The following is a 27947-nucleotide window of genomic DNA, read 5'->3' on the forward strand; positions in this document are numbered from 1 at the left end:
GAACTCGATTATTATTATTTTGTATATATATTGTTTTACCCTTGTCGAGAGTATTCGAATTTTGCCAGGTTATTTGTAAGGCACAAAGGAAAACACGTTCGACCCTATAAAGCATATATATATTCCTGATCAGCTTCAATGTCCGTCATGGCTTGCCCATCTGTGCAAACTTCTCTTTTCTTTGTAAGGCTGTCTGCCTATAACTTTGCAGAGATACGCTTTTCTGTTGTTGTCCTACAACTTATATCAATGTTTCCCTATTTTCCAACATATCTTAGCCAAAAGTTGGCAATTTCTAGCTACACAGTTGTTGCTAAATATCTGTACTTTAGGGTATCTACAGTTCGGCTAGCCGTTCTTAGTTTTGTTTTTATTTTTTTTTATTAATTTTGCTTGCCTGTCAACTGTTGCATAATACACGCTTTGTGTGTTTGTTTGCGGCTGACATGAGCCGCTTCTAAGCGCGCCAAATTGATTTTTAATTATGGCTTGTCAAAAGATGAAATATAAACGAGTTGCTGTTCTCATTTCTGGGAAATCAATCCTTGAGCGTATTCGCAAACTGTGCGCTGTTTGGTTGAGTAGACAATAAAAACAAAAGACTTAAATCGTTTTCTCATCCCAAATCTGAATAGAAATATTCTAAAGCGGCTTTAGGTAGATCTGACAGGCCTTAAATCGCGTGTCTTCTAATGATATCCGGAATATATATACATTTTTATGATGAGAAATTTCTTGTATATATAAAGTAGTAAGATGAAATAGGGGATAAATAAAGATATATATGAAGTACTTGTATATTTTGTGGCTTTATATATATATATATTATATAACCGGAAAGAATGTTCTTTCTATTTAGGTTCTTTTTATTTATCTCGATTGGGGGTTCATTAAGCTACGTGTAGCTTTCCCAAACACAATTAAATAACTTCTCTTTTTAATTCTGAAAATGAAAAGTAATTTCTTACATTAAAATATTTGTCTCTATACAAGAATTTGTTGAACAAGTGATTCATTAATTATAAAAATATCACCGACAACTGCGGAAAATTGGCGGGAAAAAATACAAAACTGTGTAATAGTCGAAGTATTGATAAAAAGACAAAGATAAATAAACTAAATTGATGATGAATATCCTTAAATTTAGTAAGCATTTGTGTAAACCAAAGAAATTGCTTAAGTTGGAATATAGTCCAAAGAGTCTTTAATTCGGTAGATGATCATAATAATTAAATGTATGACGAGGCTGACCGTCATTCGAGTCTGATCTAAAAAATTTCTCATCGTTCTTCATATTTAATGAGCACTAAGACAGTCAGAGCCTTATCTAACAAATTTCCCATAGTTCTTCATATTTAATGGATACGAAGATCGTGGAGAGACAGCTGCTCGGTCACAATTAAGCTGTTCAATTGAAATATGGCAACTTTCATTTTCAAAAACATTTTGTGCCGCCGCCAGCGATAATTGAAACATATATTTTGTAGTAGCATAAAAATCATGCCAGAGCCACACTCGAGCACGACACGGAGACTAAAGCCGGGCGCGACATTTAGTCAGAAATTTCACCCATTTTGCACGTTCCACGGCGGCAAAGCAAACAGCAGCCCAAAGAGCCAAAGCCAACGCCAAAGCCAAAGCCGTAACCAAAACGAGAGACCTCGTCGCGGCAATGTTAGTTAATCATTTAATTTCATTGCGCGCACGCCGGCTTTTTATCAAGTCCGATTCGGAGATTCGGCAGCTGCGGGAGCAGCCAGCTCAACACCCGTTCCAGCCATATCAATAATTATCAGCAAAGCCATCAGACGAACCGATAGCATAGCCAGCCAGTCAGTGTGGCAGCCAGGCAGCGAGGCAGGCAGCACACCTTGTTGCAAGTAGCCAATCGCCCGCCCGCTGTCTAACTCTGTTTTTCTTCAGTGTGTGTGTGTGTGCGTGTGTGTGTGCGTTGTGTGCCAAGCCGTCATTTTGGAAAATTGTGACATTTAGACACAACAAATCATAGCAGGCGGGCATCATTAGGCACTTGGCTGTAGTTGTTGTTGTTGCCGCTCTGTTTGGTATTTAAATACCCTGTATAATTTGAAAAAATGGGGTATCAGGTTTTTGTACAAATTTATGTTAGCGACTGTGGAAAGCTTTTTTAAACCCATTATAAATATAGTCTGCAACAGAAGAAGAAGAACTGAGTTGATCTAGTCTAGACAGTTTGTCTGTTTGTTAGTCTCTTTCAATCTGGGATACTATAGAAATATAACGAATATTTAATTCTGTTTTGATAAGTATTTCGCCCTCCCCAAAATTAAAACTTAGTAGCGACTGAATAAAGTTAATGGGGGGCCAAGGAAAGAAGAGGCTCAGCTAACGCATAAAGAAGTCAACTTTTAACGAAGCTTCGACGTTGGGCTGAGGGTATCTGTTAGTCCTGTATGGCCGACTAGAGCACTCTTACTTGTTTTGTATGTCAATGGGTGTATATAGAAATCGAAAGTTTCACACTTGTCAATTAAGTGTACCAAAGTTGTTGTTGTTGTTGTTGTCGTTGAGGCCTCATCAGGCGAGTGCAGTTGAAAAGCGGCTGTCAATGAAAATGAAATTTTATTGAGATTTTTTTTTTTATTTCGAAATTAATTAGAAAAGTGCCTGCGTGTGCGTGTGTGTGTGTATTTTGGTAGCTTAATTGCTTTGACGTGTGTGACTGCGTGTGTAACTGAATGGGATGTGCCCATGTGTTTGTGTGTGTGTGCGTTTGTGTTTGTGGTTATATAAGTCGTAAAATATTTAAGCCATAATAATCTGGTATTGAAAAACGACTATCACTTTTACTATCACTCGTCGCCTGCACCCCACGAACAAGCGCGCCCATAAACCTAACAAGCGAATATCATTCGAGTCCGCACTTCTAAGCGATTCTACAGTGAAAGCGATCGTGTGATTGGGTCAAGGCAAGGGGGTTAGGGTGGTGTGTGGGGTCCCGGACAATGTTGACAATGTTGTACCTTATGCAATCACATCACTCAGTAGCATGACGTGCAACTTCAGCGGCTCATTAAACTGCACATAATTGTCGTTAAATGCAGGTAAAAACATAGAGCTATATGTATGTTGTCGCTGTCCGGGCTGTCTGACAATTTTCACATGGGCGACCGGTTGCATTTCCATAACCAAACTTGGCTTAAATAATGCACTCGCACTTTTACTTGCTGCCAAGCAAATAACCAAAACAGAGAAAAAAAGAAGGTGCCCCAATCGAAAGCGAAAGTTCTTTTGTGTGTTGCATTGCTTTTTTGGCCAGCTTCGATTCTTATCGTCGCGTCGTCGCATCGTCGCATCGTCTCGTTGCAAGCGCAGTGAATGCTGCTGCAACACGAGGCGGCAGATTTATTTATGCACTTTTCATTTCACTTAACAGCACATGAAACGCTGCCGCAGCCTCTGTTGCTGCCGTTGCTGTTGCTGCCACTGTCGCTCAACTTTCTTCCCCAAAAACAAAAACTAAAGAAAAAACTTGCGACTGGACAGGCAATCGAAATTATGCGCATATGGGGGCGCCAACATTGGACACTCGATGCGACGCTCTTCAACCGATTCTTTAAATTACCACTTGCACTTGACCGATCGGCGAAAAACCAATTTGAAACACTGCACAGTGGAACGAAATGACAAATTATTGGCAGAAATTATACAAATATAGGCAAATAGAGTAAACATCTATTTGGTCAAATATTGGGGTTGTAATTAGATAGAATGTGGCATTATCTATTTATATTTTCTAAATGAGCTTTCGATTCGGGTTGTCTAGTTATATATTTATATCTATACATATATTGTTTGAAAAATTGGGTTTGACATTCACGATCTTGTTTTCAAATAAGATTTGATACCTTAAATTTAAGGAAAACCTTGTATATGTCATATATCAGATCGAAAGTTGGCTTCGTTTTTACTTGGCAGGTTGTTATATACTTTATTCCAATAAATAATTCTCTTTAGCTTCTATTCTGTTAACCAAACTAATTTCATATTAAGATTCTAGATCAAATTTTTGAGCAGCACAACTCGAAAATTGTCCACTGTCCACTGGCCACCCAGAATACGCGACCCGTTTGCTTCCAATTAAATGTGCAGCATTTTAATCGAGTTGCCGATGCAGCATGACGGAGGTTTTTTTTTTAGTCTTGTTTTTTAGTTCACAGGTTTTTTGGGCTTGGGTTAATTTGTGAAAGTTTTGTGTAAACAATTGGAGTGCAATGCAGGGCAGCCATAAATTCAATCAGGCGTGGCCAGCAGCCAAAGTCGGGCGGCCCCTGTCAATATATTGAGGCATATATATTGTATGTTGGGACCGTTTAGCTGCATCCTTTATGTTGACATTGCCGTAAAATATTTGGAGTAAAACTGATTTAATTGACGCTGGCGTTGCGTAATGTGCAGCAGATCGTATAAACGCCAAGTTCCCCAATTCCTCGACCCCCTTGGCCCCGCTTATCCTGTGCGATAAGAGGCGACTGCGCTTAATGTGGCATAATTGGCCAACGCAAATCTCGGCGGAGGACTTAAGTGGGTTAGTGGCGCCGGCGCCAAAATCGAACAAAAATAACAAAATAAATACAAAATAAGCAAACAGACGTGGCTGCAGTCGAGGCCAAATCGCCAACCAGTTCGTGTCATGTGATTTTATCGTTAATAGGAAACAACTAAAGCAACAACAAACAAACAACAACAACAAAAAAAACTGCAACAGAGACAAGTACAAAGCCAAAGCGCCGCCAAAAGCAATTGTTGCTGTTTTCTTAGAGCCAAACAAATGTTGTGGCAACATGAAAAGGGTTTTAATTCAATTGCCAGCAACATGCACCAGACTTCGAGTCTCAACTCAAAACAACTTTTGTTTCATTGATAACTTGCAACTTTCATAATACAAATCCGTGAAACAACAACGCATTTAAATTGTAAATTGCAATTGGCAAATGCAAGATCTACGCAAAATGTGGCGACCTTTGCGTTCCAGTCTCCTGCCAATTTGATCGGACTCACATCCAATCAACATTCACTGCAACCAACTGTAGATTGACGGACAAGGTCTGCGTTGTGACTTGGCCCGTTTGCTTGTTTGCTTTTCACTGCAATTGAAAGTTCTTCGGAGCGTGCGAAAATATTTGTGGCAGCTCCAACACAAAGAGCTTCAAATTTAACCCATTAGGTGAATGCTTTGTGCGTATATAAAGTAAATGCTTTAAGCTTTAAGCTTAACTTTAAGGTTTATTTTATTCAGAACTTAAAATACAGCTCACTTTCACAGTGTTGTAAAACACTTTTTAAGTTTCCAACTGTCTAGTCTGAGAATTCCTATTGTATGATTCGTTTAATCGTTAATTCAAACTCATGCGACATTATCCAACACTTTAAAAGTTGATACATGATAATTCTTAAACATTTTCAAGTGTTGTTAAATTTCCATATATTAAGTTGATACATTATTGTTCAATTTTGAAATTTCAATTCATTTGATCTTTGATCTAAACTGATACATATAATTTTCTTAGCACTTTAAAGTGCTGTTAAATTTCTTAGACAGTGCTGCAAAGCTTCATGTAACGCATTGGAATTTCTTTACATACATGAAACAAATGATTAATTGTTAAATTATAGGTTTTTAAGCAGTCGCATAGAAATTTCCCAATACTTAACGTTTCAAGCCCGCTGATGGGTTAAGCGGACGCACTTGTTGTGGGCCCGGCTCTGTGTCGGAGTCTGGGTCTGGGTCGGGGTCGTTTATTGGACAACAAACAGTAAAACAGGCCGCGTTGTTTGGTCTTTTGTGAGAGCGGCTGCTGTCAGTCAGTTGGTCAGTTAGTCAATTGACTTTCGTTTTCTTTTTTTGGTCGCTTTTGGTATTTTTGCATGTTGACAAAGTGCAGCGCATTCTGTGATGCTGCGACAGGCGGCAGGTGAGAGCCGCAACCAGAGCCGTTGGAGGCGAATGAAGCATGGAAATTAATTATAATTGGCCGCCATAAATGCATGTATGTGTATGTGTATGTGTGTGCTGCATGTGGCACGTGAAATGCAAATGGAAAACTTGTTGGCAATCAGCGAAATCAATCAACAGGTGAGCAATTGACGGGCGCCCGCCGGCAGCAAAATGGCCAATAGAGTTATCAATTTTAGTGCCAATGTGTCACAATGTGTCGCCAAATTGGACACAATCCAGACGGACTGGGGGAGTGTACAGGGGTTGGGGGTGGTGTAGTTGTGGCAAGTTTGTGGCAACCTTGGCTGCAGTTTTGTTTGTATTTCACTTAAATGCCGCGTCGCAGTGTGTAAAATTTCATTTTATAGTGCCAGACATTTAAAGTCGGCAAACAAAATAAAGTTGTAGCCCGAAAGGCGATAAAGTAAAATCAACACCAGCAACAACAACTTGCCACGCCGCTGCTCAAGGTGAAGTGTCGTCTCTTGAGCGCCTGCCGCGTCGACTGGTGTCATTTTTATGGCCCCGCCTACCGCCGCCCCCCTCGACGCGCTGCACTTTTACAATTTTGTTTATTTATCACATTTTTAATATGCACTTGTCAAAGATTTGTTTTCGTTGCATATGTTAATTAGTGTGACCGCACGCTCATAAAAAGAAAAAAACAAGCTAAAAACTATAATTAACAAGAGGAAAATAACAAACCATCCCGTTTAATTATGGCTAAAATTAACAGCTACTTATGATCGATAAATTTGTTTGTCTCTTGTTAATTGGAATTATACCCAGGGTATTACAACGAAAAAACGAATATGAAAAATGTAAAAGTTGCTTTTTGGCTGGCCGCTTTTACGCAATCTGGTCACACTGAATTCAATTGCAATTAACACTAGGCGATCGGCGTTTTGTTAGCGCTGTGTTGCAACAAAACGCACGCACACACACACGCACACACACGGGCACTTACCAGGTGCAGCCAGGGCCTGCTCTTGGCTAACACAGCGCGCTCAAGTTCGTTGCCTGAGTCTTTCGTTTATTTCTGAAGTGCATCAACCGCACATCGCCGCACGCATTCGACCAAAATCTTCCGCATGTCAAGGTCAATTAGCATTCGTCTGTGGCTGTGCGTGATAAAAATGTCAAAAGGTTTCGATTGGTATTTTTTCGTTCGCCTCTTTTGTTGTTGTTATTATTGCTATTTAGTTGGCTAAGCTGCGATAAGTGTTGGGCCCCCAGCATAAGACCACTTCAGATTGCCAGCTTTGATCCCTGCTGCTATTGTGTGTCATTGAACCACACTCTGTCTGCATGTGTGTGTGTGAGTGTGTGTGTGTGTGCGTATATCTAATTGTGTGTATAGAAAGTGGCTGCCGCGACAATCCTTGGTGATCTATCTTTGTGACCAAAATACTATGTATACACATAGTCCAAGTCGCAGTCGCGTACTTACTACAAAAAAGTTTTCACTCCTTTCGCTTTCATTGCAATTACCAAATACGATTCTTATTTTCAATTTCAATATGACGACGACAGCCACGACTCTGGCACACTGGTGCACACATCTATACAAATTCGTTGTGGGGGTGTAATGCAGAAAAACAAAAAAACCTTTGTTTATGTCTATGCCTGTTTTTTTTTATTAAACTTGGAATTATAGATACAAGTTGTTGCTTTCCTCTTTTGCTCTTTTATTGTAAAAGTTCTGTCTATGAATTTAACAGGAATAATATAGGATTTTCATGTTAGATTAAACTTAGTTCTAGGCGAAATTTTGACAAAATTTCTACTTGATTTGAGTATAAAAGTTTTTGGTCCTCGCTTCAAGATGTAGACAGGCTGTTCAGGTTGGAATTGAGCCTTGATTCGAGGTGCGTCTCTCAACTTTTCAGATTTTAGTTTAGCTAATATATTCTTCAGTCGGGCAAATGCTGGGCTTGTTAACCACTGTGCGATGTCCATGACAGCCTGCGAGGAGGAGAAGAGAAGAAAATAGGCGAACGCGACAACGCAGCTTCAGTTTCGCACCAAATTTGGTGCGCCCGGCTCAAGGAGAAGGAGTAGGAGCCAGACCAGGCCAGGCCAGGCCGAGCCAGAGTCAGAGCCAGAGCCAGAGCCAGCCCGGGCAAGCCAGGCCAATAGCAATTGCAATAGCAATAACAATAACGGTCGACGGTTGTTGTTGCTGTTGCTGTTGCCTATTACTGTTTGGCTTAGTCAAATCGTTTGTTATGTTTTTATCTTGATGTCCAGTCACCTTGATTTGTTGTAGAAAATGCAACTTTTGGCATCGCTGCTGTCGTCTGACGTCGTCGACGATGACGACGATGCTGACGATGGTCCGTCGGCTACCGGCGCAGACGCGTAGGGTGCATCCATACAGAAAACGCTTTCCCAGCTATCCGATGGCTATCCGAGTGGGTGACGGACAACTGCCAAACGAAAGTGAAACTTAGAATTGAGCAAAAGGCGATGCCAATAAATCAGTGTTCATTGTTAGCGAAATCAATCAATTTATGGGCTTGGCTTTGAAGTTCAATGCACCCACTCAATGGCTCGACTAACTCGAGCTGGATGGCTCAAGGCAATTCAATTTTGCCCAGTGTAGACACAGTTGTCTGTGTGTGTGTGTGTGTGTGTGTGTGTGTGTGTGGAGTCAGGGAACAGGAGCAGCTTGGCAGTTTTTTTTTTGTTGTTTGTGCGATGTCAGAGTTCAGCGCATGTTTTTTGGGGGTGGTTGGCAAATCTAGAAAAATGCCAGATGAGAGAAAAAGAAAAAATGAAATAAAACACACAATGGGCAGACGTTGGTGCGGCTTGTTAGGCCTGGGCTCAAACAACAACTTGAAACAAACAAGCAAATGCCGCAGCAACAACAAACAATAACAAAAACAAATAAGAGTGCTCTAGTCGGGCGTGCACGACTAGCAGTTGCCCTGTACAAAGCTAAAAGCTACCGTTACAAGCACTCAAGATTCCCCTTAACATGTTACGGAGCACTTTATGCAGCTGCTGTGCATCTTCTTATTCCCTTTGCCTCACACTGTGTATAGAAAATGTGTTCTTGCGTGCAGCGCTTCAATATAACACACGAAGTTGTGTATATATTAAGACGAGAAGTTGTAACTTTAAGAATTGATTGTTTTTCTCTTCAAATTCTGGGGGATTTCTGAAAGGCATCCAATAGCTGATATCATTTTAACATATATATATATTTTATACAATACTTATATTATGGATATTTTATTTTTATTACTATCTCATAATAATCGAGGTCTTATAATTTTCGAGCTATGCTTTAGGTAGATACTTATTGATAATATATAAATATGTCGGAAAATCGAATACTAAACTCTTCCTGCGTGTGGAATGTCTCTAGCTTTTGAAGCTGCCGAAACCAAGGCGTTCACACAGTGGAACAGAACAGACATGGACATACATCGTGTAAGCTCATTAGCCCGATCAAGAACAGAAAGAACAGACAAACTTTATGGGTTCGTAGCTGCAACCTTCTGCCTGTTACATACATTTGCCCAAGCATATTATACCCTTTTTAGGGTATAAAAAACAAATGCAAATACGAGCGAGTGAAGTAGAGTAAGAGAGAGAGAGAGAGAGAGAGAGAGAGAGAGAGAGAGAGCGAGGGAGGGAGAAAGACTGCGATCATTTGTTGTTGCCTGTTTTGGTGGCTGTTGTACGAGTTCGAGTACGAGTACGAGTATTGTCATTATTTATTTATGCCCAAAACGTTTCATTTTCATTTGGCCAAGGGAGTCGCTTGTTGTTGTTGTTGTTATTATTGTTGCTGGCGTTGTCGTTGTGGCCGTTGCCAAAACCTGAAAACTGGGTTACTGGCGCCTGTTTCGGGCTACAAGATCGTGTCATGCGATTTCTATCTTTGTCGTCGGCGACAACCAATGCTGTCGAATTGCTGAAGAAGAAAAACTCTTGAAAAATAAACAAACAGAAACGAAACAAAAAAAAAATTAAAAATAAAAAAATAACTGAAATCGAAACAAGCCCAACAACTGACAACTGGGAGTATAACTGGGACTGGGACTGGGACTGAGACTGGGACTGGGGTTGGGACTGGGTCTGGGACTGGCGCGACTCTTTGAAAACAAAAGTAAAGTGCCTGCTCTCCATATGAGCCCCACACACACACACACACATGTTTGTTTTTTATTTGTATATAGTTTTGTATATAGTTAAAAATGATCTAGCACATGACTCACACGTCGCGGTAGCAAGTCAAAAACGGTTTACGGCCTGGGCCTGCCAGGCCTCTGACAGGGTCTGGCAGGAGAGCTTAGCATCCGACTCCCTCAGTTTGCGTTGCGCTTACCTCAATTGGGGTGTCATAACTTTGTTAACCGGTTTGATTCGAGATAAATACATTGAAAATTGTAAGAACTGATTGTCAGATGATCACGCGGCATAGCTCAAGGCCTTCGGGTTAGAGCTTCTAATACTTTTCTAATTGACAGAAGCACGCACAAAACGCCTGAGACTTATAAATATAAGCTTTCTTTTCCATCTTTAAAATATATATATACCGATCTTACTGAAAACTCATTCGATTCATGTTTTATCGTTTGAGAAATATTCCAGATCGAAAAGGTGGTGAAAACATCGTGATTTATTTGGAAGAAAATATATTTTCTTGTTAGCCATTGAGGCCTTAAACTCTTTATTCAATAATTTTAGACATCAAAACAAATAAATACGTTTAATTTTTAAGTTAAGAAACTTTGATTGAAAAGGTCATGTTTGGTTTTTAGCTTATATCTGAAATGTTTTTAAATATTTCGGCCGCTAGAAAAGTAATTTATTCCCACTACTCTATAGCACATTTCCTCTTAATTTGCAAAGTGCATGCACTCTTCGCTTAACATATGCTCCATTCTTTTTGCTACTATTGTTAAATTTAGGGCTTTTGGCTTGGCAGCAGCATAACAACAACAACAACAACAACAGCAATAACAGCAACAAATAGCAACAACAATGTACAACAAAGTAGTCACGAATTAGCGCAGTTCAGTTTGCAACGGGCAGACACTGGGATTGGGATTGGGGCTGTGGCAGAGCCGAATAGTTATAGTCGCAGACATATGGTTAAGAATATGCTTGTTCCAGATGCAGCTGTTGCCACATGTGCCGGGGCAAGTAGGTCTCCGCCATAAAACGCATTTTGGTTGCAACAGTGTCGCGCGTTCGTTGCCTAAGTCTTTTGTTTGCTGACGCATGAGCGAATGCCCGAATGGACGAATGGCCGCTTGCAATGCTTGAATATGTCTGACTGTCGCACTGATTTATGTGCTTGACCGCACAAGACACCTACGCACCCACACACACATACACACACGCGCACACACACACACACACACTCACATAGTTGCCCATTAATATTTCATGCACATATTTATGCACTTTGAGTTTTCCCAGTTATCAGAGCTGATAAGTAGCTTATGTAATAGCCCAAAAAAACAAAAAAAAATGGGTTAAAAGTTAACTCTGACAGTTTAATTTGACATTTTGCTTTTTACACTCGCCAAGTTTGACTTTTAGAGGGAGAAAGATGACAAGAGTGCTTTATGTTTCTTTCCAATTTTCCTTCGCATTTGCTTAACAAGATTTGTAGCTGATGTTGTTGTTGTGCTGTATATTGAATTGTCATTTCTTTTGACAATTTAATTTGGATTATGCCATACGGCTACCGAAATACCAGCCAAAAAAGATAAACAACTGAAAGCACTGTAAAAGGTAAAGTCGCAGGCGCAGTCAGATAAAAAGCAGATGTTTATGTGTATGTTGCATGCGGCCGCTTGTGGTTGTGTTTGTCTGTTTGGCTTGTGGCCGGGGCCCGTTTTCTGGTCAGTCCATTAAAAACAAAAGGCTCTCGAAACGCATTGAAGATGTCCACGTCGCCAAGCGTATAATAAAAATTATTAATGGCTGGCGAACGTCTTCCATTTCCGTCTTGACCCGCCGTTATGCAAAATGTTAGCGCAAAAGGCCAAACGAAAGCAGCCGCCAATTGTAGAAATGTTTGCCTAACAAATGATTGCCATTTTGCCAGCTCTGCCAACTCTGCCAACTCAGACCAAGTGCGTTGCGTTCCGCCAGCTACCCAATTGCCGGCTGCCCAGTTGGCAGTTGCAATATTAATTGAAAATTCGCATGCGCGGCCGCTAAAAAACTTTTTGAATTTCTATCATTTTGAGTGCGAGCAATTTTGGTCGAAAAATGTTAATGTCAACAGTGGCTTAACAGCGCTGTTAACTGCTGCTGTTAAGTGTCTGACTGTTGCTGTTAGCCTGTTCGTATAATTGTAACAACTTGTAGCGGAAGCCTGCAACTCGGCTACGACCATTGTCTTCTGGCTGTCTTTTTGATTTTATCGCTCAAAAATCTACAATCAGCCGCATGTTGCATAAACTTATTGATTTGCCTGGCTGCTGTTGTTACTGGTTGTTGCTGTCGTTGCACATATAAACAAATCAGCTGGTGGCTAACAAACAATTGCATAAATCAATTTTACACCAGAAAAAAAAAAAAAAACGAAAAACAAAAAAATTGTAGCTGGCGCCGCAGTTGTGGCACGGCCCACAGTGCGTATGGCATAAACATTGTTGGTGCATGTAAATTTGATTAAAAGCTAGTTTTACCACACAGCAACAAACGCAAAAATAAAAAACAAAAAAAAAAAAGAAAAAGAAACACAAATGAAGTGCTAAAATGTAGTTTTCGGTGCATTGCTAATTTCAAATGGCTTGAGCACAAATGACGCCTCCATTTATGATAAATGAAAGTAAAAGTACAAAAACACTTACACTTCATAGATCATTAGCGTTAGTTGTGCTGTTGCTGCCGCTTGTGGCTGCCACGTATGCGTGGCGCGTTCAATGAACCGCCAGCCAGCCATACAGCTGAGACAGTCAGTCAGTCAGTTAGCTGCCTTGTAAAAGTCAGCGTCATTAAAAATAGAAATGCCCGTTGCCGCCAAAGCGTACAAAACTTGTTCTTTCACTTTCAATGTCACGCCACAAAAAAAAAAAAACAAAGAGGAAAAAAACAAAGCAAAGAGGAAAAAAACAAAACCAACAGAAACAGAAGACCTTCAACTTTAGTTTTTAGCTGCAGCCGCCTACACAAGCGCAGGCACTTCCACTTCCACCTGAACTAACTCTGGGGGCCACTTGTGCCGCTGCTGCTGCTGCTGCTGCTGCTGCTTCTTCCGCCTGGAAATTAATTGCGGCATAAACCAAACATTTTGCGAGTCAATGTACGTAATTTGAAAATCGTGCCAAAATAGTTGCAAAGCCAATTGCGAGTGCGACGGCTGCTGCCGCTGCTGCTGCTGCTGCTGCTGGCTACAGGTGCGACGGGGTCTAACGACATGACACCCCCGCAAAATGCTTGACTATCTGTAAATAAGTATTCGTATTCGTATTTGTATTCGCATATGTATTTGTATTCGTTTGGCCGACTGCTTGTTGCTCTCTGCTGTAGTCATTTGTCTGCATGTCGCTTTGTTGAATTGTCTATTTGTTTGCCAAAAAGTGCCATGAAGACAAGTTGTTGTTGTTGCTGTTGTTTCTGTTGTTGCAGTTGTTGCCTGAAAGCAATTTCATTTGTTGCCTTGCCAGGCTGCCTGCTGCTGCGACTGCGGCTGCGGCTGCTACAACAAATTACTATCATTGCTGTTAATAGTTCATTAAGTCACGGACGGCAGACGTGGCGCATGTGGTACGTGAAACATGAAACATAAAACGAACATAAAACACAAAAACGAAACTCCAAGTGGCAGAATAATTGAGTGAACGGCAAATATAAACAATTCAATTTTAGCTCTTTTGTTATTAAGTCATCAATTAGAAAAAACAGATCTTACAATTTTATACATACATTGGGCTATAAAGGTTAATTCGCCAACTTACTTCAAATTGGCCTTATCAGAATGGGGGCTGTATTTTATTAATAGTTGTCCCTTGTGACAATTGGTACTGTGGAACTATGAGGCATAAGTAATTCAGAGTAAACTTCATTGAAATTGATTATAAATTAATAAAATATTACAGGCCAGCTACAGACTTCAATTAGTTGAACTCATCATATTTTCAAAACTCTTTGAGTAGATTTAGCTTTGTTAACAAGTTGAACGCGCTTCACTTTTAACAGTGCTTCTATTGGATGCACTGTTTATGTTAATGATTAGCACATGTAAACTTCATGTTAATGACATGTTAATGGAAATCTGTTGGACACACTCTTTATTAAACAATCGAGTGAACTAGTTAACTTATATTTAGAGTAAATTATAATTTTCCGCGATTTTAGACATTTGTTTTAACAAATTCAAAAAGAGAATATATGCCTTTTATTAATTTGTGTGTAGTAGGCTTCTCTTGGCTCAGAGCATTTGCATGTATATTGAAACACTATTTATGTCTTATAATTTAATTCAATATTTCATTTTGAGGTACTAAATCGCTGGGTTGCTTATTTTAACAATTGTTTTTATAGGTATTTGGTTGATTATAAGTCTAACATTTTTTCGTTAATATATTTGGAAGCTTATTTGCCCTATAAATATCATTTTGAATTAAATGGCAGTTAGCTTTTAGTGTTTGGTTTAATAAATTAAAAAAATAATGAAGCAAAATTTGATAATTGTATATATAAAGAGATTATGTGTTAACTTATTTTCAATATTTGGAATCATAAAAAAATAGTTAATATTTTCATGAAATATTCTTATTTACTTCTTAAATAAACTATCTAAATAATTTAATAAATTTTAAATTGCTTAGATAAATAAACATTTAACTAATTCCGTAAGCATTTAATTTAAATAACATTTATAATTATGAAAAACTCTGTCTAACATTTATCTATTTCATCACAAATTCATTACAACAGATTTCACAGCGCTCGAGCAGCTGGGGAGTTGCTTTAGCTGGCGAGGTCAGTTCGATTATGCCACAACTGCCAAAGCCTTTCAACTCCTGACTGCCATTGTGCTCCACTTGACGTCTAATCCAGGGTGAAGTGCGTCGCGAGGCAGTTGAGTTGCGACCCAAACGCGAACTGCCGGAACGCATGGACTGCAGCGTTATGGTCGAGCCACGCCAGTCGGCCAGCCGGGCCAGGGCTGCCTCCAAGTCGCTGTCATCGTACTCCATCATGACAACCTGATCGGGTGACAGCGAGACGGCGCTGGGCGTGTTCAGATGACTCAAGGGTCTGATGACCACCTCAGTGCTGCTGCTGTTAGAGGAGAGGCGCGAAGAGGCACGCGATGCGGCGGGCGATCTGGTGACAGTTGCGCTAAAGTTTGGAGCAACAGCATGCGGCTTGGCTCTTTGAGGTGAGTGTGGCAAGGAGTTAATTCTCTGAGGTGTTGTTGCTGTGCTGGACTTGGGCAGGATATGTATACCATCTTCTAGCGGTTGCTTTGTAAATGATCCAGGAGACCGCCTTGAAGGCGTTGTGCTGGGCGTGGCCTTTGTGTCAGTTGATTTGCCGTTGCCGCGTGCCGCCAAAGGCGTTGGCATTTTAAGGCTGGCGTCAGCTCGATCCGCTGCTGAGGGGCTGTGCAGCAGCGAGCTAACCGTTGAGGGCGTGGCCAGCAGCAGCGCGGAGCTGATGTCTCTTGACGAGTCCAGCATCGATTTGAGCGTCTCACTTAGCTGGTGCTTGGCCTGATCTTTGCCCAGCTTGTGTACAGGTCGTGGTACGCTTATGCGCTCAGCTCTTATGGGCTCCATCTGTGTGTGGGTTAAGTCCAGCACTTGTCGACTGCCTGGCACGGGCGCCTCTGTCGTGGTCAGTCGAGACTGTGGCTTCTGCTTGCGTGGCAGCGTTGAACGGGACAAGTTGGAGGTGGATCTGGCCAAGGGCAGTTGATGAATGTCGCCAGCAGCAGCAGCAGGGCGCAAGCCCAGTCCTGTGGCCAGGCTGCTGCGCCTAACCGGACTGTATGTGATGGGCTCCTCGGGCAGCACAGCCGGCTGCCCCCTGGCCCAAAGCGAGCGATTGCCGACACGTGTTGTTGTGGCCACGGACTTGGCAATGGGCAGGCTGATGCGCTCGCGTTGCGGATTAAAGTCAAAGGCTCGAATGCCGCCGCCCACATTCGAGAGCCTCGAACTGGCGCGCGACACACTGACCGGCTGCTCGGCGCCCACGAACTTGGCATATTCACGCTGTCCGCCGCGACGTCTGAGCGGTGCTGGCGTCGGTTGGCCGCTGGACAGGTCCGACTGAGACTGGGAGGCGCTCGACTGTGAGTTGCCCTCGAAGCTGAAGTGGCCATCGTAATGGCCCGGCTTGTCGCGCAGGCTGGTGTAGTCCTTGTAGACGGAAAAGTGGTTTTGGCTATGCGCAAAGCTCTCGTAGGGCCTAAACTTGCGACTCTTGGCCAGCTGATCGGCCAGTTTTTCCCATTCGGTGGTGCTGGGGCGGCGTAGCTCCTCCTCTTCCTGCTGCTTCTCCTTTTGCTGCCAAAGATTTCTGCATTTGTGTGTGTGTGTGTGTGTTTGTGGGGGAGGGGTTGTTTTTTGTGGGCAGGGTGCGTTTGTGTATGTATGTTAATACGGATTTCTTTTGTTTTTTAAGGCAGCTGTTCTGTGTGCTTTGTGTGTGAGGAGCTCTGCTTGATAGAACTTTTGCCAAACTCTTTATGATTTATATTGGAACTCGGGATTATTGCGGAGTTTATGGATTATACCGAAAACGGACATTACGCAAAACTAGCTTGTGGATGCTCATTAAGCTTTGTTTTAAGAACCGGAAAACCACGACGAAGAATCGGATCCCTGTGCTCGGACTGGGCATCAAGGTAAGTTTAAGTTAAATATTTTATTTTGAGCCAGACTTTAAAGCCCTTTTTGAACCTAACCAATTAAGGCCCTAAACTTTTACCCAAAAGATTAAAAGAAGAGAGGGCTCGAGCTCCGAGCTAGCGAACCCCCTCTACTGTTCTGTTTTTTTGCTTGTTGCCCCTTCATGATAGTTATTAAGATACAGACAATTTAAATCGCAGATACCCAATTTAAAGTGATCTATTTCCAGCAGTTAAGCAAGAGCTCTTATAAACTTGGACAGGCCAAAGATTTGCATATGGGTGTGTGTATAGTATATTTAAAGATATATAGTTATGTATTACCAATACTACGTACAAGACTTGTTGCTGTTGTTCTTGTTAGTTAGCTAATTGCTAGCTCGCAATAATAAGAAATGCAGAGTATATGATATGTACATAGAGATAAAAGTTATTTATTTACAATTTACACATTGTTGAAGAGAGGAAAAAAGAGAGTAGTTTATATATATATATAAAATAATTATATAGTATTATATGATAGGTATTTACTTTGAGCTACAAACGGGCACTACAAAAGCTAAAATACAAACTACGCGCTTATATGCATCTGGGTGCAACAGTTTCTACGTTTGATTCAGTGGACTCTACGGGCTGTATGCAACGGCTGTGCTCGCTAGGCTTACTTACTCCACGCTCGCCGCCGCCTGTGCCGTCTGCCCAGCTGCTGGCTCCACTCGCTCCACTGCCTCCGTGGCAGCTGGTGGCACGACACTCGTGTCGCTCAACGCCTGGGCGCTCAGCTCGGCGAGTTCCTGCAGCGATGGCTTTGGCGTTGGCGGCGCCTCCTCTTCATTGGCCAGCGCACGCTCAATCTCCGGCTCCGGCGTCGATGTCTTCAGACTGTCCGCATCTGCCTCCAGGGCGGGTGTGGGCGCTCTTGATGTGCTCGGCTCGGTCGTGGGCGCTGCGTCCGTTTTTGATTCCAAGTGCAGACCCTCCATTACCTTGTGCTTGGCCTCGTCCAGTGCTTCGGTGCCATCCTTAAAGGCGCTGCCCAGCTCATTGGTGATGCCCGCGACGGCGGTGCTCACCGTTTCCTTGGCCGTGTCAATGGTCGAACTGAGCGCTTGGGTGGCATCTAAATGACAAAATGTTGACAATAAGTAAATATTTTTTGCTATTTGTGGGCGACAGCAGGTCGTTAACCTGCCTGTCAATCGAGCTGCCTGCAATCGATATGTGTAGTGTCGGGACTTTCAGATAAAGAGATACCCTGCATAATTACTTATAGTATATGAATGCAAACAAAACACCATACATTGAATTCAAGGCCGACTATTGAATACACAAAACATTCTATTGAATGACATTGTATTAAAAATCAAAGCGAAGAATATACAAACGATTCTACGATCGATATTGATCGATTAACGATTATGATCTTGATATGATACGCGAGATGTTTCATGTTTGGACTTACAATAACCTTATGAGACTTATCTTAAGCTCTTATGGTGAACTCTTTGCAAATAACTCCCTAGAAGTAGTCCAATTGGCTGAATCATACTCTTTAGTACCTCACTGCTCCAAATTAAAAAAACTTGTTTCTCCCTTTTATTCAAAGTGGAAAACTAATGATAAATGTCTGCAGGTCCTTTGCGTGGCAAGGCCACAATTAGTTGGTTTCGCCATCTAATAAAATAGACTCTCACTTGTTTGCCGTGTAATTTGCCAAAGTGAATGAATCAATCAATTTGGCAATTGGCCTAGCAAAATGCCAGCAACACGTATATGTAAATTTCTACGTATATTATTTAAAACAGAGGCCGTCTGCTCCAATTTGCTGGTCACGCAAAAAACTCGTTTTTCTTCATATGCTTTTAATAGAAATATGTGTGTAATATATGCATAAATATGTATAAATATGTGTGTATATGTGCGTGTGTGTATAAAATAAGTAGTGCTCATAAAGAAAGGGAAAAAACGTGTCGAAACGCAGGACACGCAGCTTTTTGGCTTTTGCTGTTGCTCAATTGTTCTTGATTAGCTGACATTATTATATTGGCCCCAGGCTCATTATGTGAGCTCTTTATGATGGGACTAGCACAATAGAAAGCCTGGGGTCAAAGGTTGAGTAGTGTGTGGAGGTTGGTTTCATAAGCCTAATGAATAATATGCCCGATTGATTTGCTGTCACGACGCACTATGCAAATATTAAGTATACGTCTAGTGTTTAACATTTGTGGCCTGAATGCACTCGGTTGGTTGGTATTGAGAAATGCGCTTCTAAATGTCAACCAACACACACACAATCACACACACACATGCACACACACACACACCTTCAACAGCCGCCTCGCCTTGCTTCTTGACATCGCCTGCCACATGAGTGGCGGCTTTTAGCATTTCACTGCCCGCGGTCGCCACCATTGGAGTGCTGCTGGCGCAGCCCATGGCTGCTTTCGAGTATATATACTCTATATATATATTTTTATAGAACTGCTTTTGGCTGTTGTTTTGGTTGCAGCGCACAATTTTCAAATCATATTCATAGAATGCAAGTGATACAAAAAAGAAAGAAACTGCTAAATATGAATAGAACACAACGCGCCCGCCTTTGGTCACGAACTCAACGCAACTGAACTGGCCCAAAAGAACAGAGGGTCAGTTCGGTCTGCCTTGGTCATTTAGCAATGGCAATAGTAAACCAGCAGCAACAACAACAACAACAACAACGGCAACAACTACTTACACATACAATGAGCACTCGTTGGGGCACGCAACAGGACCTCGGTTCACAGTCAGAGTCTTTTGCCCATTTGTGTGTAGGTTCGTGTGCGTTTGCCACTTCAAGTGAACCAAATGGTTGAGGTCATGCGCGTTGTGCGCACATTTTATAGGCTAAAGGGTTTCACTTCTGTTGCTGCTTAAATAAAAAAAAGGCAACAAAACTAGCATAAAAAACCAGCTAAAATAGGCTAAATATGAGTACCCGCTGTGGGTACTTGTGGCGTGTCTAGGTGGCGTGTCTGGCTACGCTTTGCCCCGCCAATAGGTGGCGTGCCTTCACATGTGTGTGTGCGTGTATGTGTGTGTGTGTGCAGTGAAAAGTTGTGCCACCAACACATATGACGCAGTTTTTCACTTGTTGGTCTAGTTTGTCCATGGTATATGAAAACTAGCAGGCACAGTAAGCTCTGCAGAGCGCCAAAAAAACAGATACCCTCTCCACCAATTCAGTCTAAGGTATATATTTATTATAGTAGTCAAACATTGCCCAGATTCCACAACAATCAATTTTAAGAGTTTTAGTCAAATTGCTTCAAAGATCAAAAAGAATCTGCGTTTAGCTCAAACTGTTTCTGAACCAGCTCTAAAATTAAATGGGCCTATGTGTTGAGATTTATTTCACATGTAAGTAGCAGAAGAGAAGCTTGACATCTAATACTCTTCTATTTCTCTTCATGTTTCTATCCGCTGAACCTTGCACTTGAGTTCATTAGGCAACTGAACTTTGAGGATCTTACTCGTTCTAACTTAATGAAAGGTCATCCTCCTTTAGATTAGTTCGTGTTTTCAACATGAACTTTAATTTGAATGATTTATCTAATAGTTTTTATTCATTCCCAGAACTGTTCTAACTTAAACGGTTTTAGTTTTGATTAAAGATCAACCCATGGAATAGATCTTTAACATTTAAAGACTTGTCCTCGACCTGACAAAATTTATATAAATATGTGTGTCACATCTTTATTGCTTTTTACTTTGCTTCTTTATTTTTTGCACAACTGCTTCTCTCTCTTTGTTTTGTATATTTTTTTTTTCAGTTTTTCCAAGACAATTGTCTTATTATCTTTTGTGCTAGTTAGCTGGAACTAGTCAAAACCCACACACATATATATTTTTATATTCTGCTACTAAGATCAAGATCTTCACGATGGATGCCAGTTAAGATTTTGACGTCGCGTCGCGTTATTCTTTTTGTCGCTGAACATTTACGAAAATTGATTTTTGATTTATTTTTTGGTTACTTGTTTTGCTTTTTATACCCTGAACCCAATGATTATCAAGGGTGTACACGTTTTGTGCAAATATACGCAAAATATAGAAATTAGCATCTTAGATCTTATAAAGTTTATATATATATTCGGAATCAGCCCGACGCACTAATTAGATCTAGTTATATCCGCCTGTACGTCCGTTTTACGATAAATGCTAGCTAGCAAATTATAAAAGCTAGATACATTAAATTTTGCCTGAAGAATACTTTTGAATACCTCCCCCATTTTTCACAATAGTCCCACAACAGCTCACCATTGAGTTTAGGGTATCTTAAGGACGTGCACTCCCGACTAGAGCGCTCTTGTTTTTGCTTATTTTGCGATCAACGGCAACGTCCGGCGATTGGCGCTGACTGCGTTGGGTTTGCGGCTCGATGGGTTCGTCGAATGGGTTTTTGCGCGTGATTTATGTCAGTCAGGCAGTGACAGCGCTTTTCATGAGCCAATAAAGTTGTCCATGTCGCTTTGTCATATTCATATATCATTGCCATACACCCGGCGACTTATGTCACATGTTCCGCTCCGGCTTCAGCTGCGACTCCATCTGACTTTGACTTTTCAAATGCGAATACAAATATGAGTGCTCCGTTGGAGAGGCCTGCGTATAAACGGGGCTTAAGTGCGCGATCGAATTGTGACAAAACACAATTTGGTCGGTACGAAAAACGACACTCGACCAACTCGCATATAAATCAGCGCACGCAGCTGGCCAAAGGCTGAGCGCGTCGAGGTTCATTAGACTTCGTCTGTTGGCTCTTGTCTGTCTGACGTTAATTACATAAGCTAAGCGGCGCTTAATTATGTGCTCAACAATAGCACCCAAGTGCTTAAACTCCACATGATGTAATGCCCTCACCCCAAACGGTATGCGAAAGTTAATTGTTTCTATACCCTTACTGCAGGTCAACTCAGCTAGCTGGGCAGGCTTGTTATACGCGGAAGTGTTGCTGAATTCATATTTGAAATTAAAAGCTTTTGAATATAGATAGATAGATATAGTAACATTAGATAGATATTAGATAGATATAGTAACATTAACATAAATGAAAAAACAAACTTTTCCAGAAGATAATGAAAGCTCAAAAAATCACATTAGTTCTTAGTCTACAAAAAGCATCCATAAGCTCATGAAAGCTCGGGAAGTGACTTACAACCAAGTTAAAACTCCTTTTATATCACAACATTAATCAAAAGCTACTGAAAGCTGATTAAAATTTTTGAAAGCATATTAAAGCACCTTAAGCCATTCACAGGCTGTTGTTCTGTATAAGCTTGAAAAATCACAGAATCGCCGATAAAGCTCATGAAAGTTCATATCCAGTTTAAAATTAGACTGAAGGCTACAAACACAGCTGAAGTCCAGCCGTTGCATATCTTAATCTATTTAATACATCTTAAGATTTATTGCTTGTTAATATTCAAGGGCATTAAAAGTTCGGCATATTTGTCAACAGTCTAATAACTGTTGGTGGTATTCGTGTTCACTTTCAATACACGCAAGAATAATGGCAATTGTCAGACAGGTAGACAAACTGACTGACAGACGGAGGGAGACAAAGAGACGGACAGCTTCCTCTTGCAATTTGTATGGGCTTTTGTCTTTGGCGACAGCTTCCTCAAACATGCTTTGAACTTGGCTTCGCAGTAGATTGTACAAGTTGTTTGTTGCTGCCCCAAAGGGGCATAAATTGTAATTATGCCTGCCACTGTGGCAAACAATAAATCTCAAAGTATTTATCGTGCAACATGACAGAAGTGGGTCGTACCTGGGCTGGGATACAATTGCATTCAGCTAGCGCCTACCCTATTTTTTTTTCTCCTCGCTTTATTATACCCTAAAAAAAGGGGTAAAAAGGGTATGATGATTTTTGCAAATTTATGTATAAACTACAATAATTAGAGAGATTATAGCTAAGTAGCTTAGTATGCAGATTCTTGTATAGTATACATACAGATTGACATTTTTGTATATATTTGTAATTCCTCCTATATCCCTCCCAGAATTGCGAAAATCCTCATTTTTGAAGACAGCGTCTGGCACTTTGTATGACATATACAAGAACTGATACTTTCATCAAGATCAGAAAATATAAGTACCTGAGTTAACCAAAATTGCATTTCCCATAAAAAGTGTGGGCCTGCCTGTGTGTATAGTAGGTTGCTAGAGGTTGGGAATCATGGGTTGAGGGTATCTTCCAGTCGAGCACTCTTATTTACTTACTTTTTGCATATGGGGGGAGTTAACAAAAATCCCAAACAAAATCAAAATACTGGTAAAGGCGAGCTTAGATGTGTGAGTGGTGGCAACAATCGAAACACACATTTTTAAATGCAGTTATGACTAAATGCAAAAGTTATTTTTATGGAGCTGTTGTTGTGATTGTTGTTGCTGTTGTTGTTGTGGCTGCTGTCGCTTAAAATTGTGCGCATAACTTAAAACATGAAAAGTTACTTAGAGATCGGGGCACCGCGTCGTGGCAGCCTTTAATTAAAAGCGACAGGTTTCCAAGACATTCTGCGTTATTTGCATTGATGCAGTTGCAGTTGCAATTGCACTTATTGTAATTACATACGATATGCCGCTGACCAAAATGCCGCGCCCCGGCCCCCAATGCTGACACACATTCGCCTGCGTTTGAAGATGCAAATGGAGCCGCGATTCGCGGTCAGAGGCGCCAAATTTATGTAATCAAAAACCAAAACCAAATCAAATCAAAAAACGAAGAAAAGAAAAAAAATAGCCAACTTTAGCACGGCATTAAATTGCCAGCTCCGCGCTTTGATGATGTCAGCTTTAGATGGCCGGCCAAGTCGGCCATTGAAGCGAAGGCAATACAAAACCTAAGCAAAAAGGTTATCGATGTCTCAAGATCGCCAGTGAAATGGCAGGCAGCGAACAAAATTTCACCCGTAATGCAATCGCACGCAATGTCCAAGGTCCAAGACAAGATCTGAATTACCAGAGCGCGCCTCCTGTGTGCCAAAGGGAAAGCGGCGCGACGTTTCTAGCCACGATGAGATGTTTTTTTTTTCCTCTTTTCTTTTCTTTCGCTTTTAATTATATGTATATCTAAAATGTATAAAAGTATAGAACCTGTGCAGCATAAATCAAAAGCTGACGGGCAGCTCACACTTGAACTTAATTAAAAACGTTCGAGAGCTGAATTTGGGCTTAGAGCGTGATTTTTGTAGAAATATCATAAATCAATGCAGTGCGAAAGCAAACGAATAAAATTCAATTTGTAATCAAAATACAGAAAAATAATAATAAAAAAAAAAAAACGACGCCTGCAACGCCCTACACAATGTAGCCGAGGCAAAAGAGAATCTGTGGCTTCAATCAGCCAGTTGCCGCAGCCAGAAATACCGCAAGCGTCTTAGAGCCAGAATCAAGGAATAGCTTAGCCATAGCTTCTAAGAATGCACTTGGGTTAGCTGACGGGTTTTGGAGAGGTTGTTGGGGGGGCGTAGATGAGTAGATGAGCCCGAAAGACCATAAAAATGAACATGCCAGGCGGCTGTCAAAAGGCAACGGCGCTGTTCTTGAGACGGCTACTCAAAAAAGAGAAAAAAAGAATTGAAAAGACCAAACGAACTCAAGAGTGTGTTTGGTTTTCCTTTTTCTCTCTTTTTATTTTTGGAGTGACGTTTCGGGTTTGGCATTCAGAAGAACAAAAGCCAGCGCCGCAGCGCTGCTCCATTGCCCGAGGGGCCTAGAGACGGCAGCGTGACGGATCGTGAGAGAGCTACGACTAGATCAAGTGTGGACTGTCAATGGAGAGTTCAAGCTCAAGAATGCCTTAGTTTTTACAGAATGTCAAATGAAAATGAACTGTTAACTGAGCATTTAACTGAAGTGGAACTAGTTACGCCTTAGAATCAATGAACAAGTTCTCTTTGTGCTTTCTTTCGTAGCCATCGAACTATTGTCAAGCCATGAACCAGTTCACCAGCTTGTAACTTTATTTCTAGAAATTCTACATTTTGGTTTGATATTCTAAGTGTAAAGTAACTGATTGTACACCAAATATCTGCATTTATAGTGAAATATTTTCTTGTCAGACCCTAAGAAGCCAAATTCTTGACCTAAACTTTGTTTCCAGCTCTTGTTTAAACCTTAACTTCTCATATATTTTTCTAAGCTTTATTGCAACATATCTAATTTAAATTGCCCGTTGTGCTGAAAATATTAAAACTGCAAATATTTTCGTATACAATATGCGGGCTAGATTTGTTTTCTAATCAAAATTAATATGCATCAAAAATAGTTTTTAGTTTATAATTTAGAAGTTCAAAATTTGAGGCAAATCAACTATTTTTAGTCTGCTTAACTATTTAACAACTGATTTGGAATAAGGTTCAGATCTTAGTCAAAAACGATTGGAATTTCATGCTTCGAGCACGAACTAGTTCAATAATGGACTTCTCAAGATAGACTTTTAGACAACATGTTACCAATACTCGAACCACTTTTAACTAGTCGTGACTTCAAGTCAAGCACTTGCTTAACTGGGATTAAGTAAAACAATCGGACTTTTGATCCTGCTCATGATAATTTAATACATATTAGTTGCACATCTAACACGCGCTAGCTACAACTTGTTGCCCATCTCTAGCCAGGAGCGGTCGGCGACGGAATGTGTGTGGACTTGAGGCCTGCGCTTCATTTGATTTCGTTCCATTTGCTGTTTTGGCCTGTTTGCGTTAACCTTGGGGCCAGCGGATCGGAGCAGCAAAAGAAGTTTTTTGTTTTGCATGCCGCGTCTGAAGCGAGCGCGACGCGGTGGCAAACAAAAGTGGCAAAGTGATTGACGTCTTGCAACGCTGACTTTTCTTTTCCTCTTCAATTCGAGATCTGTGAGCGCACACAAATTGAACCTGCCAACTGGCGGCTAGCAGCTAGCAGCTAGCAGCTATCAGCTAGCGGTGGCAATGCCAGCTGCAATTGACTTTTGTGGGTCAGGGTCAGCCAGACAAATGTCAAACTAACACATGCAACACGGGCGGGGCAAGCGCGGCCAATTGCACACGCAAGCGACTCGTTCGAATATGCGAATGCGAATGCGAATGAGTGTATTCACATATGTTCGCAGCCACTTTCTTTGCAATTTATATGAGTTACTCTCTGTGTGCTTGTGTGTGTGTTTATCGCTTCTTGCTAATCGCCAGGCTGGCAATCAGCGAACGGTGACAGTTGCGGCTACTCCTACTTGCCACAAAAACAAAAAATCGCGGCCGTTGCATGATTTATGGCACATAATTTGCGTGCGCATGCGCAAATTGCGGCACAGCCTTTTTTTTTTTTTTGGGAGGCTGTTGCCATGTTGCAGCTTCCTGCTGACAAATGAGGCAGGTCGATTGAAAAGTGTGTCACTTGCATTCTTGTTGCAGCTCGAATTACCAACCAGAAGCAACAAGCAGAAGGATGCCACTGTCGCTGTGGCAGCTCAGCTGGATTTATTGGACTCCCGCGACTGTGCGACTGATTTATAATTTCATTGAACTATTACTGCCTCGCTGGCAGGCTGGCAGGCAGGCTGGCAGACAGCAAGAGCAACAACAACAGGCGCGCCAAATTGATTAACAATCAAAATAAATCAATACACAGCCCCAAAGCAAAAATGTGTCAAAACTTGCAACAAGCAAATTGCAATTGCAACACTTTCGCTGCAGATTTGTTGTGTTTTTCACACTTGATTTACATTTTAAATTGAAAACGGCCGAAACTGAAACCGAAATTCGAGCCAAAATAAAGTGTATATCGTTGCCGGAGCCGGTGCGCCACAGCCCAGACAATTTCCAGGCCGGCGGGCATGAAAACTGCAAGACGAATTGGGCGACATTGTCAGGGCAAGTCTGTGGAAATTGTTATACCCTGTACCCATTGGAAATGGCCTAAAGAGTGCATATTCGTTCCATTCAAATGCAATCTCCAAATATATAAGGATCAAGGATCTCAGAGATTATGTGATAGAGACTTTACATTCTGAATGTAGATTCTACTTTTGCCTGCACAGAATATATCTCGATAATCGATAACTCACCCCATAAACATGAAATCAATGAATATCGATTTTCAGATAAGGTTTTTTCTAAGCACATCTCGCAGCTAATACGTGCTGGAGACATCAGATATATTGTATAGGCTTCCACAAAGTATATACAGATACAATATTATTTCATTTTATGGATAACTTCAGACCTTTTCTTCTAATAGCTTAATATACTCATTTCTAGAGAAAGCGCCTTAGGCCTTGATATGCATTCATTCTTGTATGCCATACTTAAGCCTTGTATTGTATCCAGGGTATCTGCAAGTCGTTCACTGCCGACTAGAGCCATCTGACTAGATATGTGTTGCTGCTGTTGCATGTTTATGGATTGTGGAGCATATGCACAGACGCCACAAGCTGATAAAGAGATCAATGGCAGAGTTTTGCCTGTCTGGGCTGTCTCACCTCTCTCTATCTCTGCCTCTCTGCCTCTCCCTCTTTCTTTCACCCACATGCTCGCTCTTCTGCAGGTGAAATGTCAAATCCTCTGCACATTTTACACTTGGCTTCGACTCCATGCTCGTAATTTAAGTCTTAATCGTCCACGCCATAAGGTTGTTAAGCGTCTAATTGAAGTTTCACTTCTTTTCATCTTTTTTTTTGGCGAAACGCAACTCGAGTCTGTGTCTGGGTTGGCACAGATCGAGACCCCAAGCTGACCTCTGGCCGCAGCGCAGAGCGCAGATACATTAATTATCTGTAATGAACGTTTACACTTATTTATTGGCATTAAATCAACGTTTAACGCGCTTTGAGCATGCACTTTGCCTGTTGAGACCCGGCTTCTGCCAGCGACGCCAACTCTGACTTGACTTCAACTGCAACTTTGTGGCTCTGTGGCCTTCAAGTGCGTCTCGGACTCTACGGCCTGCCGGCTGCTGTTTTTTGTTGTGCCTGGCTGCCTGCCTGCCCGGTCATGGCCCTCCTAGTCCCTCCGCGTCCACAGCTCAGACACTGTAACCGCTCTGATATGCATGTCAAGCGGCCGCAAATTATCGCCCGCCTCGGATGGCACTTGAGGTCGCTTCCGT

The 27947-nt window shown here is 41.4% G+C and overlaps 2 protein-coding genes across 5 annotated transcripts in view; one reads left to right on the forward strand and one right to left on the reverse strand.

Moving 5' to 3' along the window:
* Positions 1-14815: 14815 nt before the first annotated feature.
* On the reverse strand, positions 14816-26349 carry LOC6623011 (uncharacterized). Of its 4 annotated transcripts, none has more exons than XM_032435350.2 (3): positions 26269-26349; positions 17490-17940; positions 14816-16489 (listed from the first exon to the last, which is right to left on the reverse strand). In XM_032435350.2, exons 2-3 carry the CDS (start codon positions 17801-17803, stop codon positions 14869-14871), a joined length of 1935 nt encoding a protein of 644 aa, XP_032291241.1. In that variant the 5' UTR covers positions 17804-17940; positions 26269-26349; the 3' UTR covers positions 14816-14868. The 4 variants fall into 4 exon arrangements, with proteins under 4 accessions (XP_032291241.1, XP_002046676.1, XP_070064201.1 ...); XM_002046640.4 differs by lacking the exon at positions 26269-26349 and adding an exon at positions 19145-19438; XM_070208100.1 differs by lacking the exon at positions 26269-26349 and adding an exon at positions 18013-18118.
* Pura (Puratrophin-1-like) overlaps positions 16695-27947 on the forward strand; it is an 87289-nt gene continuing 76036 nt past the window's right edge. Inside the window, exon 1 of the mRNA XM_070208095.1 lies at positions 16695-16817. Within this exon, the coding sequence (XP_070064196.1) occupies positions 16740-16817 (78 nt within the window). The 5' untranslated portion in view covers positions 16695-16739. The remainder of the gene's footprint in view (positions 16818-27947) is intronic.

The sequence above is a fragment of the Drosophila virilis genome, chromosome 3 (genome assembly GCF_030788295.1).
Source record: "Drosophila virilis strain 15010-1051.87 chromosome 3, Dvir_AGI_RSII-ME, whole genome shotgun sequence".
In the NCBI taxonomy this organism is placed as follows: Eukaryota; Metazoa; Arthropoda; class Insecta; order Diptera; family Drosophilidae; genus Drosophila; species Drosophila virilis.

Coding starts and splice junctions, on each gene's coding strand:
- LOC6623011 (XM_002046640.4), bottom strand. CDS start 19,256: ATGGGCTGCGCCAGCAGCACTCCAATGGTGGCGACCGCGGGCAGTGAA. Junction 17,941..19,144: donor AGGCGAGGCGGCTGTTGAAG/GTGTGTGTGTGT, acceptor TTTGTCATTTAG/ATGCCACCCAAGCGCTCAGT. Junction 16,490..17,489: donor CAGGCGGCGGCGAGCGTGGA/GTAAGTAAGCCT, acceptor ACACAAATGCAG/AAATCTTTGGCAGCAAAAGG.